Source organism: Lemur catta, chromosome 9, assembly GCF_020740605.2.
Source record: "Lemur catta isolate mLemCat1 chromosome 9, mLemCat1.pri, whole genome shotgun sequence".
Lineage (NCBI taxonomy): Eukaryota > Metazoa > Chordata > Mammalia > Primates > Lemuridae > Lemur > Lemur catta.
Window position 1 is genome coordinate 54,511,374 of NC_059136.1, and position 17,568 is coordinate 54,528,941.

General features: G+C 40.1%; 1 protein-coding gene across 4 annotated transcripts in view; it reads left to right on the forward strand.

The window, feature by feature from the left end:
- DPYS (dihydropyrimidinase) overlaps positions 1-17,568 on the forward strand; it is a 96,178-nt gene that overhangs the window by 24,182 nt on the left and 54,428 nt on the right. For all 4 annotated transcript variants that reach the window (XM_045560385.1, XM_045560383.1, XM_045560384.1 and 1 more), the window contains exons 5-7: positions 6,691-6,847; positions 7,930-8,071; positions 10,507-10,649. In XM_045560385.1, coding sequence (XP_045416341.1) covers positions 6,691-6,847; positions 7,930-8,071; positions 10,507-10,649 — 442 coding nt within the window. The remainder of the gene's footprint in view (positions 1-6,690; positions 6,848-7,929; positions 8,072-10,506; positions 10,650-17,568) is intronic.

Below are 17,568 nucleotides of genomic sequence, written 5' to 3' on the forward strand. Positions count from 1 at the left end.
TTCTATTTTTTCTTCCTTATTCTTTTTCTGTTTCCTTTTTCTCCATGTCCTTTAACCATTTTCACCTTTTTTAAAAAACACTTTGAAATTTTGCTCTATCTTTTAGAAAATGTTTTTGTTTACTTTTTCTGCCCTTCTAATAAACTTTTGTCTTGGTAATTCTATTTTTATTTCTAAGAAAACTTTCTTGTTCTCTGAATGCTCATTTTTCTGTGGTTGCTTATTCTTTTTAATGGTTGCATTATCTTCTTAATCTCTCTAAGAATACTAACGAAGATTTTTTTTTTAAAAAAAAATTACCTTCTGTTTCCTGGGTTATCCCTGTTTCTTTCTGAGTCAACTTTTTTGGTTTTGAAAAATCTTTCCCACTCCCACCCTTCCTTTGGGTGTTGTTTGTGTTTCCTTCGAATGTTTCGTGATCCTTGGCTGTTCATAGATGTGACTGGATAGCTCAGTTGGTCAGTGAGGGGGGCTGGTCTTCTGCCGCTGTGTAGGTCTATGTCCTAAATGAGCTGTGTGAATGTAAGTGGTCCCCGGGGAGCTTCAGTGTAAGGCAGTGGCGCTTCACTCTGCAGCACCAACACCACCTCGAGAAGCCTTGCTTCCCACGCAGAGGTGAGGTTGGCTGCTGACTGGCCCAGATCAGCCCCTCTCTGCACTTCCACTGCCCTTTCTGCCCACAAGGAATCCGCTTCATGACTGCCTCTACTCCTCTGAGTTCAGGCCATGGTCCCTCCCAACTTTCCTTCGTATTTATTTATTTATGAGACAGGGTCTCGCTCTGTTGCCCAGGCTAGAGTGCAGCAGTGGCATCATCATAGCTCATGCAACCTCAAAATCCTGTGCTGAAGCGATCCTCCTGCCTCAGCCTCCCAAGTAGCTGGGACCACAAGTGTGCATCACCACACCCGGCTAATTTTTTTAATTTTTGTAGAGACAGGGTCTCGCTCGTGCTCAGGCTGGTTTTGAACACCTGGCCTCAAGTGATCCTCCTGCCTTGGCCTCCCAAAGTGCTAGGATTACAGGTGCCAGCCACTGTGCCCAGCCTCCTTTACTAATTATTGCCATCCCATCTGCTTTCCATCTTCCTAAAAATCTATAAGAACCTCTGGTCAGCCACTGTTCCTCTTTCATCCCCAGTGCAGGATTTCTTCCCCATGTACCTCTTCACCAGGATTCTGATGTGAACTGGGAAGTAATTGGTGGGGAATATACGTTCATTTATCTACCTTAATCCAAAGCCTGAGGTTTCCTTCTGCTTATACCTTGATATTTTCTTTTAGCATTCAGCACCTGCAATAAAAAGTGAAGAAAAGGTTAAAGGAAAAAGAACAAAACTTTCAAATCCTAGCCATCGAAAACCAAGTTGCCTTTGATGGTTTGCAAGGAATGCCCATTTCACATGCTTAAGTCTTTCTTAATCCAAGTTGAATAACTAGAAATAAGTTAGTTCCTGTCCCACCTTCTTGTGAGAGGCCACTGTTGCAAAAATGAGGCAAGAGCACCAGAAGTTTGTCCCTAAATCATTATCCTTTTCTTCCAGAAGCAGAATTTGTCTCCTTTGCCCCACAACCCAAGTGTAAAGTTGGACAAACCAGCTCTAATTGTGTCTCCTGCAGACGTTCCAGTCTTTCCAGCCCCAGCCTCCTTCACTCACCACAGTCTAGTCTTTGTCCAAAGGGTGAATGTGTCAATGTGTGTCATTGGCTTCAGCGACACTTTTCATTTTGGCTTGAGCAGCTTTGGTTATACATGTTCTTTTTCTCCCACAGTATTGGTGTATGGAATTATTAATGGTCTTTTATTAACAGAAAATATATTGTTCACTTTACCACTACACTTTCCTATAAAACTTGCAGGCTCATGGATTCACTACTGTTCTGGTGCTTTGTTTAGAATGGTGGTGATTTCTTACAGCAACATAATTTGATGCTCTACTTAATATATATCTATTATAATTTGTTTCCCATTTATGACTGAGATTTTTCAGTGCACTCTTTGGTTTTGTTTAGTTTCCAGTTAAACTTATTTTAACTTGTCTTAATAACAATTAACTCTATTGTATATCCATGTTCCTGTCTGTAGTGTAAAAATATGATTCTCATTTGAACCTATTATTAAAGTATTTCCTTTAAAATTTTCACAGACAGCCGGGCGCGGTGGCTCATGCCTGTAATCCTAGCCCTCTGGGAGCCCGAGGCGGGTGGATCACTCGAGGTCAGGAGTTCGAGACCAGCCTGAGCGAGACCCCGTCTCTACTAAAAATAGAAATAAAAAAATTATCTGGGCAACTAGAAATATATATACAAAAAATTAGCCAGGCATGGTGGCACATGCCTGTAGTCCCAGCTACTCAGGAGGCTGAGGCAGGATTGCTTGAGCCCAGGAGTTTGAGGTTGCTGTGAGCTAGGCTGACGCCACAGCACTCACTCTAGCCCGGGCAACAAAGTGAGACTCTGTCTCAGAAAAAAAAAAAAAAAATTTTTTCACAGACAACAAAGTTATCAGACACCAAAGGCATGCTAGCTACTGTGCTCTAGGCATGGATTTGCAAAGATGATTAAGACAATTTTAGATCTCAAGTAGCCCACAGTGAAGTGGGTGACATTGTGGTTGGTTTTTTGTTTGTTTATTTGATTGTTGTTGGTTTGGTTTCATTTGGTTTTGGTTTTCCTTATAGTAGAAAGTTTACTTTCTAAGCATATTGTAACATATAAAGTTCTCTTACAGACAGGTTTTGGATGTCCTATTTTCCATTTTATTTAAACTCTGTCCCCCATATATTCCTCTTGTGTTTTAAAAGATGAGGAGAAAGGTCCACACAGTGGACCAAGTAGTCATGGTGAGCATTGCTTGTTAGTGCTGAACAAGAGTAAAAACAAACCTCATTCATCCGTGTGCCGTGGACTGATGCTTAGTAACCAGTGCTGTGGGAAGGATGAGTCAAGGCGGTTTGAGTCTCAGGCTTTCTTTTTTCTTTCTTGCACATGAACATCTGAACACCCCCATTTTCCTTTAAATTTAGAACAAGCTGAGTTATGTTGTTCCAATTGCAAAGCATTTGAAAACTGGCCATTAAAATTTTTTTTTTTAGTCGAATTGTGTGGCTATCAGGAAACCAACATTTGCGGAGAGTATTAGTTTGCTAGGGCTGCTATAACAGAGTACCACAGACTGGGAGCTTAAACAACCGAAACTTATTTTCTCACCGTTCTGGAGTTTAGAAGTCTAAAATGAAGGTGTCAACAGGGTTGGTTCCTTCTGAGGGCTGTGGAGAAAGGATGTGTTCCAGACCTCTCTCCTGGGCTTGTAGATGGCCGTCTTTTTCCTGTGTTTTCATGTTTTCTTTCCTCTGTCTATGTCTGTGCCCAAATTTCCTCTTCCTATAAGGACCCCATTATTATTGAAATGGAACCCACCCTACTGATCTCACTTTAACTTTACTACTTCTATAAAGACCCTATTTCCAAATACTGTTACATTTTGAGGTTCTGGGTGTTAGAACTTGAACATGTGAATTTTGACAGGGTGCACAATTCGGCCCATAACATGAAATGACTCTAGGGTCCCAGGAAGATGCTAGATACTTTCATATATATTTATTTATTTGACCCTCACCAAACTGCCACACTAGAAAGATATTGGGATCCCATTTCATAGATGAGAAAAACTGAGACCAAGAGCAATGACTCATCTTGCACAAGGTGACCAGCTAAAAAGTAGCAAAACCAGGATTTGAACCTAAATCTGTATGATCCACTCTACCGTGTGGCTTCTAGGTATTTTCCTTCTCACCTACTTTCTTTTTTAAAATATAACACTGTGAATCAAAATAGAGTCCAGGAAAGTTGTCACTCTGTTCTTTTGGCTAGGAAAATCTATTTCTATAAATGGGTTTGCCTTTCTATTCGGTAGCCAATGCTTTTGCTCCTGGACACCTATGCAGCTTCTCTACACTTTTTTCAACCTTCTCTAACAGACCTCATGACTCAGTAAAATGCCGTTTGCAGACCCAGACAAGGTATTAACATCAGCTCTATCACTTTCATCTAATAAACGGGCTTTCTGGTCAAGGAGGAGTTTGGACTGGTTTGACATGCTCCATTATTTAGAAATCTTTCGAATCTCTCAGAGGGCAACATTCCTTTAGGTGGGAGATTGCATCATAAGGGCAGAGTCTTTTCTTTTTTGGTTTTGAGCCAAAGGATGGAGAGAACATCTGTGGGTAGACAAGGTACAACCTAATGTGAAACTTGCTAAGAAAGTGGGAGAAGATTCATGATAAAGATGTATCTATCTCTCAAGAGTTGTTGAAACCATCTGGGCTCGAATGTAATCAGGAGAGTATCAGACTAAGGACAGACATAGCACTTTTCATTGCCAACCTGCTAAGTGTAGTGAATGAAACCAGTAAGTGAAATTGGAAAATTGCTCAACCACATCCACAAATAGCTTGTGGTTGACTTAAACATTTAGAAATACATGCTCTTTACCAAGAATTGGAAACTGGCACTTTTCCTGGTAACATAGTGCAAAGGATATGATATTATAATACTGGGATTCTAATTTTGGCTGTACCACTTACTATTAAAACTAGTATGTCTTGGGAAAATTAGCTGGTCTCACTGTCAGTTTCTTCATCTGTCAAACCAGTGTGAGGGTTGCTGTGAAGATCAAATGAGATTGCATGTGAAAGCTTTGCAAACTATGGAGTGCTATGTGTATGTAAGCTATTTTTATTGTTACTTTATTTTCAGCCCAAATCTAACAGAACCCACAATTATGCTGAATTAGTCTAGTTTGATCAGCCAATTTATGTATTATCCAGACCCTCCATCTCCCTTCCCCTTTTTAGCTCTTGCTTGCTTTTTATTCCTTTCAAAATGTCTTAAAATCATTGTGAAATAGGGAGAAGATGCAATTAGGAATTTTTACTTTTTTATTTGAATTTTTTAATATTTATTTACAAGCACTTAATGGGGAGAAAGTTGAAAATATCCCAATTGAAGAAGAGCTTGTGGTATATACCAATAAAGTGGCCTGTCACATCTTAAAGGAGCTAAGCCCTTCTGGGGAAATTGCCTGTCATCTGGTTTCAAAACAGTCCTGGCAGGCTCCCTGTAGATGCTGACACTTTTAATTTTTCCTGAGAGCTATTAAAATTGTAGAACTTTTGGAACCGTATTCCCATATCACCTTGATGGGCCAAGTGATTGAATAGAACATGTGATAAGGATCTTTCCTCTATGATGAAGCACCACGGAAAATCCTGAGTTGGCAACTCGTAAAGTGATTGCAAATCAGGTCTCTGGGTTTTCATTGTCCAAGCGTCTGTAAGGAGTTCTCTTGGAATAGGACGGTCTCTCCGGACTTACAAATAAAATATCGTGTGTGCCTCCTTTCTCTCCAGTAGATAGTACATTACCTCTTAGGTCACTAAAAATGATTGCTGCTTATTCTGTAGTTAGAAAGAGATGCTAATGGTGTTTCCTCTTTCCTGGGAATAGGGCCCAGGAGGGAAATGGAATTCACCTAGTATGTGTACATCTTGCAAGAGAAGGATCTTAGCAGTGTCTAAATCTCTGGGGGGTAACTCTTATTGACCAGGGTTTGATACATGGTTACTTAAGAAGCGATGTTCAATAAGCCTTGTTTTCAAGGATTTCCAAATGCCTATGCAAGACAGCTAGTTTGGGGGAGAAATGATCTGTAAGATAATAGGGTGCTACATTCCAATTTCATATGACCCAGGCAGCTGGTGGCCATCCACTATCAGTACTCTCTGAGGAAATCAGTTAATTTTAGTTATAGATCAGGATTTTAATTAAAATTTGGCATCTGATTAACCGCGGTGAACTAATTTGGTACGCCAGCCTCTCTTTCCTGTGCATTCTCCCTCACGATGGCTTTGGTATGATTAGGTTGATGCCAGCAAGTCTATTATTCTGACAAATGTTAATCAGAGATAGGCTTCTGATTTTAAATTCAAATTCACTGTGCACTATTAACTTTTCTAACATTGTGTGCTTTTGATGGCCTGATTTGCATGATTTTTAAAATATGCATTTCTGGTTATAATTTTATTATCTGAGTGTTCTTTTGTTTAATATAAGTTTTGTGAAGAGGTTTTTTTTTTTAAGAGTGTGAAAAGGTTATCAATCTACTGTGACAGAAGTGTACTGTTGTTGAATTCATATGACCTAGATTGATTATCTGTCTTCAGGATGGAAGAGCATAAAAGTTAGGACCACTGGAGTCAAAATGCCCAGGTTCAAATCCTACACCCTTCCCTCCATGTGGAGAGTACACAATGTAACTATAGAGAAGTTATTATCCATAGCTTTATCCTCATCTTTTAATGCAGATAATAATAGCATTTACCTGGTAGGGTGTTGGAGAAGCTTCCATTAGAATGGCACACATATCAGCCCGCTTTTGCTAGGTTATGCTGCAGTAACAATGCATCTAAAATAGGAATGGCTTACAACCAGAGAGATTTATTTCTCATTCATGTTTATGTTCATCATGGATTTTTAAATTCTGTCCACAAAAATAAATTATAGTTTCGGATTCCACTAAACTATAGACATTATCCTCAGCGAGGGCAGAGAACACTAATATTTATGCATTTGTCAGATGGTCCTTTCAAGAGTAAATTAAGGTGCTGAATGCTTCCTTTGAACTTCGCAGGGAAGGTGGTCTACGGAGAACCCATAGCGGCCGGCCTTGGCACAGATGGCACTCACTACTGGAATAAAGAATGGCACCATGCAGCCCACTACGTCATGGGCCCACCCCTGCGACCGGACCCTTCAACACCTGACTTCCTCATGAATCTATTGGCTAAGTAATCATTTTGCAGATGATGGTGAAGGGTTTTGCCAAAAGAAAGTTTGGGTGCAAGAGAGTTTGTCCTACCATCTGGACCTTCTGTTGACCACCCAGTATTCCCTTTTACTTGACCTGAGAGGTCCTGGGCGTCCCTCATCTAGATAGGAAAAAAACATTGACTTAATTATGTTATCACTTGTTGTGAAAGCCTCTCCTGGACGCAGAGAAATCAGATCATTTTTGCTGAAATTTTACTATTTTCTGATTTTTTCCATCTCATGTTGCCCAGAGCCAGGGCTCTTCATTATGCCTTACTTTTATCAGAATATTCTTGAATTTTTTTTCTATGCTTATATAATCCAGAAAACAGCTTGTTGTGTAGGTAACTCCATTACTTTCTGGAAGGGTATGATCACTTTTCTTGAGAATTCCACCATTCATAGACATCCAGATGCTCCCCATTCACAGATACTCAGATTCAGGCTAATGGTTTTGCACAGAAGACTGTCCGAGAGTTCACTTGCCTCTTCCTTTCAGCTTCCTTCCTCCTCCAAGATTCTACATCCCTAAGATTCCTGTCCCTGGTGACATCAACATCCTCAGCCAGTCTCACTCCCTGTTCATCACAGAATGACCTGCCCTCCATTGGCAGGGATCCCCATGGTGGCATCTTTGTGGAGTACTCTGCTCACAAGGAGATTTCACTTACATTGTTGCTAGTGATCCTGAAGTTATCTTCATCAAGTTTGTGCAACTATCAATTTCTAGATGAGAAACTGAGTCTCAGACAATCTCATAATCACAGAGCCAGCAAGTGATGGAGCTTAGTCTGCAACTCAGGTTTTCTAACCTATGATCCTGCATCATTCTTCTTGTAAGCATGTTCTCTAAAAGTGCTTCCTGAAATAAAGACAGGAGAGGGATGGAATACATGCTTGAAAAAGCTACTCCTTCTCCAGTGTATTTTTCTGACATTCAGTTGAGAAGGGGGCCAGGAGATTAGGAAATGTTATGGTAGTTTCCTCCTAGTATATTCTGTCTACTCACCCCTGTCGCTCTTGTGTTGTTGTTGTTGTTGTTGTTGTTTTTCTTTTACAGTGATGATCTAACCGCAACAGGGACTGACCACTGCACTTTCAACACCTGCCAGAAAGCTCTTGGGAAGGATGATTTTACCAAGATTCCCAATGGGGTGAATGGTGTTGAAGACCGGATGTCAGTAATCTGGGAGAAAGGCGTGGTGGGTGTCACAGGATCCAGCCCTGTTTCGCCTAGTTCTTTAGCCAGGATCCTGTCTGTTTGGGGACCAGAGTGGCACAAGCTTCGCAGAGAAGCATTTTGATTGTTTGGACTAGGATGGAGAATGGGAATGCAACACCGTCACCACCACCACCATCCCACCCTGCAGGATAGAATTTTCTTCTCTGCATGGTTTAGTTTAGAGGATGCATTGTACCACTTTGCAGAGACATTAGGGGATTAATTTAGATTGGGTACAAAGAGGGTTATTCTTGAAGTCTCTGAAGTGTTATAACCCTCCTGCCTGATTTCTCAAGTTCTGAATTCTATTGCCTCATGTGTCACTGGTATAAAGTCTTGAAATGATAGAAAATACATGAAGGATGTTTGTTATGTTCATACCTCCTTTTCATGAAATCTTTGTTGATGTCTCCTTTTAAAGAAACCTTGGAGATCATATTTTAAAGATCACTGTGTGAAGTCACATAAATAATAATTCAAAGTCTAGAAAAAAAGATTTAAAAAATTCCTGTGACTAAAATATTTCTCCTTGAGGATAGAAAAGAATCAATCAAATGACTGAATGTCTATGTCCAGCCAGGTGACATGCATAGCTGTAAATATCAGCCTGGTTAGGCCTGAGGGCCCCACTGCCATGCACTTCTCACCCAGCCCCTAGGAAGCCTCCCTCAGATGGCATCATAATCGTATCTCACACTTCAGAATCCTCTTTGATTTCGTTTCCCCTACACATACCATCCCCTTCTAACCCAATTAATTGTTCACCAAGTCTTGTCAATCTTGTTTCCAAAATGTCTCCTATTTCCATCTTCATGGCTCCCATTCTAAGTTGGAGGCCCATATTTTGTTTGGACCCTTGCAGTAGTCTCACAGCTCGTGTCCTGGCCTTCAAGGTCCCATTTGCTATGATCTCTTCTATACTCTAGTACCAGAGTTACCATTCAAAAATGAAGTTCTGTTCATATTACTTTCCTCTCAAAACCTCTTTAATTTTCTCCATTACTTATTGGCTGATAGCGGAACAATTAATTTACATGTAAGGGTTTTCAAAAGATCTCTAGAGCCCCATCTTCTGCTAATCCTCCTCGTCACCCCCGCTGCCTCCACCCTAACTCTAACCACCCCAGATAACTTCTCTTCTCTTTCTCTTTGCTTAGCTTTTCTTGGTAACAGTCCAACCTTCCTCTCGAACTTATGCTATGAGTATCTTCATTCCAGCAGATTTCCATAATCTATTATAGTTCCCAGGTAAATAAATGGCTTTAAAGTGATTGAATATTTCTTTATAACATACAGGAAAACCGTGTTATTTTCTGAAACAGTAAGATAGTTTACTTATGGGAATATATGTTTCTGAACATGATTCTTAATCATTTTTGAGGCAGGGACCCTTTGATAATTAAATAAACCTTAAGGATCTTCTTACCATGTTATTGTACATAAGGATAAACCATCAACACTCAACATTTTAAAAAAATTTTGGAGAGGCCACATCCCTCCAAGTTCTGTCCATATTAAGATCTCTTACAATAGACTATCCATAAGTGTTGGTTCATGTAAATTTCAATTGCTTAAAATAGAATCTCTGGAGATGACTGTTTTATCTTTCTAAAAGCCTTGCCACCAGATTTAAAAGTATCATTACCTATCTTACTTTAACACTTTAATATTCTATCTAATGTCTACATAATTATCTCATAAATCTTAGGTCTGCAATAAATAAGCCAGGTCATAAATGTCAAAGGTAGTGGTGGTAAACTTTAAATGAGAATTGAAAATACCATTGCTAACACTTAGCTGTCTTCTGTAGCAATCTCATGTGATTCTAGGAAGAAGAGGAAAAATTAATGGGATTGTTTGTTAAGTTGATACGTTTTTGAAAAGTTGTCTTCAGGCTTCCATATGTAACCTTATTATCTCCATCATTATCATTATGATTGTTTAATACTTTTTTAAATTTTTTTGAGACAGAGTCTCACTCTGTTGCCTGCACTAGAGTGCTGTGGTGTTAGCCTAGCTCACAGCAACCTGCAACTCCTGGGCTTCAGTGATCCTCTTGCCTCAGCCTCCCGAGTAGCTGGGACTACAGGCACGTACCGCATGCCCAGCTAATTTTTTCTATTTTTAATAGACAGAGGGTCTCACTCTTGCTCAGGCTGGTCTCGAACTCCTGACCTCAAGCAATCCTCCAACCTTGGCCTCCCAGAGTGCTAGGATTACAGGCGTGAGCCACCATGCCCAGCCATGATTATTTAATACTTATTAGCATCCTCAGATGTTGGCCTCTCAATATAAGAAATTAGGTGCAGTTCTGTTTGGTTTAAGAGATGCAAGCCTTGTACATTTATCGATAGCAGATTTTTTAGTATTTGATCATTAGAACAAATGCATTTTTTTCTTTGAATTGTTTTATAGCATTGTGGTAAAATGGATGAAAACCGATTTGTGGCAGTTACCAGCACAAATGCAGCCAAAATCTTTAATCTCTATCCAAGAAAAGGAAGAATAGCTGTAGGATCAGATGCTGACATTGTTATTTGGGACCCAAAAGCCACAAGGTAAGTCTAAGTCCTTGGCTTCACCACAGAGAAAAAGCACTAACTTGCAAAGTAATTATGCTATGGCAATAATCAGCCATTTCTTATTAGATGATTTATTTAGCTGTGCTCAGGTATTTTGAGCCTATACACAGGATAAAGGTTTTGATGTGCAAATATTCTTTTGTTTTTCTTGGCATTCTCTGGAAATGGATATGTATATAAAACCAATAGGAATTTACCACTTCAGTGCCTGGCAAACGCCCAAGTTCACATGGAGGAAAGGTACAGAGCAAGGAAGAAAATAGAAGGCTTAGTTTGAAAAGAGTTGAATTGAAAACTCGAAATAATTACAGCCTTTTTGAAGCTTTCAGAGAGAAAAATTCCAGCACAAAGGATGTCACTTTTAGTTAGCCAAATTTTCCAGTTGAGTTCATCTCGAGCCTATCATTCCCAATAGACTCTAGCTTTTTGTTTCCAATTTCCATAATTCTATGTTAATATTGCAGATCTGGCAAATTCCACCAACTCAGGAAAGCATTCAATAAGGGCTGAAGCTCTGTTAATTTCTCCTTACAGGATGTTAGCACAGACGACACCTGTATTCTGATTTGTGCTTTTTATAATCTTTGTAGTTGTAATGGAGACGATCCCATTACATACTTTAATATTCTCTGTGTGTGTGTGTGTGTGTGTGTGTGTGTGTGTATGTGCATGTGTAAACAAGGATACGATAGGCCCTGCTGCCTTCATTGTACAGGCATTTATTCAAAGTCTATTAGTTTTTGTTTTTTTTTTTGGTAGTCAGCAAAAGTCTATAGATGGGGGAGTGATATTATCACAAAGGCCAAGCTTCAATTGAAGTGCTCCTGGGCGACCCTTGGGGAAAAGATGACCATTTGAAGCACTAAATTACCATCGCTGTGAACCTAGAAACAAGCCCCAGATGTTCCCTCAGAAAATATTTCTTTTTCTGTGCTTGAGACTCTCTGGGCATCTTCCCCACCCAGGGACCAGTTCACGTGGCTGGCAGGCCGTGGTCACAGCAAGTAGCCTTTAGTGACACACTTCAGAGTATCCCGTCATCGCTGGTTCCATGTGATGCAGTGAAGGTGGTATAAACATCTGATATACACAAATGTCCTAAGATACCAACTAGGCACAACTCAGGGTCTTTGTCATTATGTCAGCAAGGAACTATCACCCATTTAAGGACTAAATATCTGGTTGCCAAATGATCTAGGTCCTTCTCCCTGCATAAGAAATGAAGACAAGTAAAACCAAATGTGGCAGCTTCTCTCTACTAGCTAGAAAAATTGTGCTGGGGAAGGCAATAAAAAAAATTGCTTGGATTTGGATTGATCTGTGGCTGAATCGAGCATGCTGTGTTTAGAGAACTCCTGATATTTTAAATATCACTCAACCGAGGGCTGTTGTATACCCAGCAGGAGCCTGTCCAGGGTCATCCTGGCTGTAATTCAAACAATTTAGGCTGCTCCCAGGGCTGGGACCAGGTCAGTCTTCTGAAATAATTATGGCTTAAGGAAATCACAAGATTTAATCAGAAAACCTAGAAATTTACAAAAGGGAGAAAACTATCATTTGAAAGAAATATTTGTGAAAAACGATGTTTTTGAAGTATACCGTCTGGGAGAGTCACAGTAATGTCAATAATTAGTACTAATTTGCACTTGTACAGCTCTCAGCAGGTTATAAAAATGCTTTTGTATCTAAAATGTGATTTCCCAGGTAAGACAGATATGATCACCTCATGGCAATGAGAAAATAATAGCTGCACAACAGCACAAGTGACAGATTTGATAAGAACCCTGACCCAATGACTTTGACTTTATAAACTTGGGTGTTTTTTGTGAGACCCGGTACCATGTTACCTCCTTAGATCAAAGCAGAGCACTTTGTACTCTGCTTAATTGTTCATATTCCATTTTTTCTTCCAATCAGGTGGGCTAGTAACTAGAAGCTTTTTTGAGTTTGATTCCATTCTCTGTTATTCCTTATCAAAGGTGGGGGGGAAATGACAATACTCTATTGAGTGATATGACTAATGATGTGGGGAGCCTGAGAGGCCATTCCCTCTCTTTCTTTCTTTCTAACTTTCTGACTCTTCTTTCTAACTCTGCACCTGAGTAGCTCCAGCAGGGCCCAGCCTCAAGAGACCTCATCAGAATTTCTAAGAACGACACCAGCTCAGGTGTAAAGCATTGTCTCCCTTAGACAGCCGGACAAAGAGAAATGACCTGAGCCTAAGGTTGTGAATAATTCACTTACTTTATTTGCCATATATGGCTGCTTGGAGGGTATTTATAGGCTGTGATTATGTCTCCTTGAGTCATGTTTTTAGACTATATAAATTTAGACTACTTTCTCACAAGTTTTAGCTACTGATTTCTATAACATTGTTTTGTCCTTCCTTTCCTATTCAGTTGTTTCAGAATAGCACATAATGATCCAGATGTGTTTTTTCTTTAAGATCTATATATTACCTGCTTAATTTCCTTCATTTCTAGCCTAAGAATAACTAACTTAAGGTCAAACTATAAAGCTTGTATGTTTTGCTTTTAAGTTTCTTTCTATTTCTTTCTCTCATCAGTTCTTTAATATTTCTTACATAATATCTGTCCTTCACTTTATGCAATAATGATAATAGAAATTAAATATTTACATTTTTATAAGTATGTCTTTCAGGAGTAAAGATATAGATTTGGCACTTAATTATTACTATTAAGTCTTCTTTATCTACGTCTGCTATTGTGTACATGTGTGTGCTAAGCAAACACAGCGAAAACCAGCACACACCCCAGAGCCTCATGTGCAAGTTCTGACCCCAGCTTCATCAAAGGCCATTTAAAGTCTCTGAAAAGTCACTCTCTTATATGTCAGATAAGATTATTAATAGCTGTTACGCCCACCTCACCAGGTTTTTGTTAGAGTCACACGAGATAATACATGTGAAAATGCTTTGCCAACTGAGAACGTGTTATACAAAGTCAAGATATGTATTATTATGGTTATTTTATATTTATGTAGTTTGACTGCCATCATTCTTTGCAGTACATTTTCATGTTTAGATGTTTCAGCTATTTTGCCTGTGGTAACCAGGGATGAACCACAGGGTTCTATTTCTCTGACCCTCAGCTCCTTTTAAAAAAATTGGAGACCTTTTTGTTTTTCTTTTCTTGTTTTACTGTCCTTTTGACAAAAAGAGAAATATTTTCAGGATATATTGAATTGATCTAGCCTCTCTTGGATTTCTTTAACATATTCGGCTTATTCTATATCTTGCTTCTTTAATCCTTTAATTTAAAATTTTTCTCTAAGCCACCATCAGAATATTTTGCACCATCATTATTTACCTTTTTTAATGTGAAGATTGCAGAATAGGGGAAAAAGGAGATGGGGCTGTTGAAGAGGAGGCTTCGTAGAATAATGAGTCCGGAAGAATAGAGGAACAAAGAAAAAGCATGTTTATGGTGCTTCACGCTGAAAGAGAGAGATTGTTGCAGAAACTGTGTGCCGAGTGTTTATCTGGGTCGACCACAGCACCAGCTTTCTCTATTCCTGGCCTGGCTATTATGAGAAAGTTGCTCATCTGGGCTGGCTGTTCCCAACCAAAATTTATGCCGATGACCTCAGCGAGGACCTTTCTGATGCACGACAGTATTTTTAGCCTTTTCTAACTGTCTGTGCATCATCCATAGCTTTCCACTGTCCTCAGACACTACCCCTACCGCTGTCACAGCCCACCTCTTCCCACCTTGCACCTGCTGAGCACAGCACACCTGCTTACAGTCCTGTGCCACAGTCTTTATTTACTTTCTCCCTCATTAATATGCTTGAGGTCTAGTTTCTTTTTAAAAGAAATGCTTTATCTTAGAGGATTTTAGATTTGCAGAAAAGTTGCAAAGATAGTACAAAGACTTCTCATATTCCCCCCAGTCAGTTGCCACTATTATCATCCTGCATTAGTATGGTACATTTGTCACAATTAATGAACTGCTATTGATATGTTATTAACTAGAGTCCATACTTTATTAGATTTCCTTAGTTTTTATCTAATGTTCTTTTTCCATTCCAGGATTCTGTCTAGGACCCCACATGACATTCAGTTGTCATGTCTCCTTAGGCTCCTCTGATCTCTGACAATTTCTCTGACTTTGTTTTTGATGACCTTGACAGTTTTTGAGGACTACTGATCAAGCATTTTGTAGAATGTCCCTCTCCTGTGATTTTTTGAGGGATGTTTTTCTTGTTAGTAGCCCAGGGTTATGTGTTTTGGGGAGGATGATCTCAGAAGTAGAGTACCGTTTTCGTGATATCACTTGAAAGGTCTATGCTGTAGATGTGACTTCCCGCTACTGATGTCAGCCTGGGTCAGCTGACCGAGGTCATTTTGCTAGTTTTCTCCATCATACAGTCTCTTCCCTGCTTTCCATCTAGTACTGTTTGGAAGGAAGTCGCTACGTGCAGCCCATACTTAGGGAGTTATACTCTGGTCTTTTGTATTAGCTGATTCTGTATGACGTAGCCCTGACCCAGTTCAGCACAGAGTAGAAGCACAATAAATGTTGAACAGGACTGAGAAGGATACAACCTTCCACACTGCAGGGAAGACTGGTGTGACTGAGAAATGGCACAAAGGAAAAGTAGAAGGATTTTATTTAGCACCAGCTACAGTGAGAGGAAAAGTAGGAGCATTTCCCCACTTTATGCTTTTTACTTATTGCACATGATCAGTAAATGACTGTTGAAAGCATGAATAGATCAAGATAAATGTAAGTAGAAAGGATTTTCCAAGGACAGGAGGAAGAACTGCTCCTTCATTCACGAACTCACTCTGCACAGAAGCACCTGGGCGAGCCAGACGCTGAGGGCCACGCTTGGGTGGGAGCCAGGCCCTGCCCTTGGGACAGTCGGGACAGGACTGGAGACGTCAAATCAAATAGTCCCAGTCTAAGAAGGGATGTGTTAACAATATCACACCAGTGGCAGAAACAAGTTGCCACAAAATTTCAAAGCAGAAAGATCATTCTTGTGTTAGAGCAGATAAAATTGCATGTGAGAGGAGAGTAAAGGAAGTGTCTGGCCCTAAAAGTCAAGACTAAACACGGAAGCGAGATAAACCGAGGCATTGATAGGTGGATCTGGGAGGAGGCAGGTAAGGCCTGGAACTGCGTGAGAGAGAACAGGTTCAGGCTGCAGAAGGGAATGGGAAAGTGAGGAGGTCACAGGCTGTCTCCAGTTTTAATTTTGTCTATGACAGACAGAGGCTATTCTAAATAGAGCTCACCTTGTGGAAAAGTGTTACTTCATCAAATGAATAAATGGATATATCTATGGAGGATTTTTTCTTGCAAGAAATTCTTCCCTTTTATTTTACTTAGCTTATTTTAATATCAGCTGCAGGCTGGTGGTGTACAGCCTTTCTTTCTGTCTGGGCACACCATTAGATGTTGGCCAGAGCTTTCCTAGGAAATTTCCTGAGCCTCTTTTAGCAAAAAGAATAGTCCTGCTGACTGGTTAGTATCTCCAATGCTAACAACACGCATTGCATCCCAGATGCTGAAGGGGGCGCCCACGGCCCACCGTAAGCTCAGTCGGCTCCTGCCAGGCTCTTGGAGCTGCTGGTTATGCAAGAACAAACCAGCCTCTGGAGAATGGAAGCATTTGCTAATGATTTTTGTCTTCGTGGTACATAGATGTTTTCATTTTTTAAAATTCTTGTTACTTATTAATGGCATGTAGAAGTATGCTAGCCACACGTCTGTAACCTTAAAAATGGACTGCATTGAAGTTACCAAGGGAGACCAGTAGGAAGGAAAGCAGGGCAGCCATGCTTGTTTTTGTTCTTTTAAACCTGCAAAAAGCCCGATGATTCCAGGTTGAGGGATTGGACATGTGCTGATGGATGGGGAGTGGGCGTCTGCAGGGAGGTACAGACATCCTGATGAAAGATTACCTAAGATGTTACTAGCCTGTAAAAAGTCCCTGCAAAAATCAACTGCAATAGCTTTTCTGTGTCATTGCACAATAGAAAACAAACTGCATTTAGTGCAAAGGGAACATTCACCTTTTTTTGGAAATAAAAGAGCCTGCTGTATTCAACTTGACGGCTCATTGACCCAGTGTCTATTGCTTGTGACAGAGGTATGTGTCCTAACGCTTCACTACTTGGGTCAAAGCTTCAAATTTATGGACATATTCCCTATCTAAATGTTTGACCCATTTCTGTAGAATATCTTGGTCCTTAGAGGCGGGGGAAGAAATCAGGAGCATGCCTTTCATGCGGTGTCGAGACGGAATCTTGTGGTGTCATGTGATCAAGACACAGATCAGCCAAATTGGTCAACTTGTTAAAAATCTTATTAGAGAGAATGGCATGTAAGTTACTTGCAAGCCCATAGCAGCAGCAGTAACTCATGTTCTGGCAATTTAAGACTATGCTCCGAGCTTCAGTTCTTTGGTATTCATTAAATATCACTTAGTTACTATGGTAACTGTCCCTTTTCAGTATTTATGAGCTACAGGATATCTCACAGAATCTCAGGCACACAAACACACAGCTAACACTTTGTGTGCACTGGAACATTTAATGAAGACTTCTGGCTGGCCTGTTTCTGCAGAGCAGGCATATTTTGTTCACAGTTATTTTAGTTTATTATTTTTTAACTCAATTATAGTAGGCTTCGACCTTGAATACACCATTCTTGAAGGCATTGTGCCATCTTTCCTGCTTAATTTCCTTCCCTTTCTCATCGAAGATAGAGATAAATGAATTTAACTTTATATTCAGTGAAGAATAATGACTTGCAGGTTATGAATGTGTCCCTCTGGATTCTAGAGGAGGGCCTTGTGTGTGAAATAAAGCAGGGGAAGAACGACTGTCACCCTTGGGTTGTGGGGACTGTAGGGTGTGGGGAGA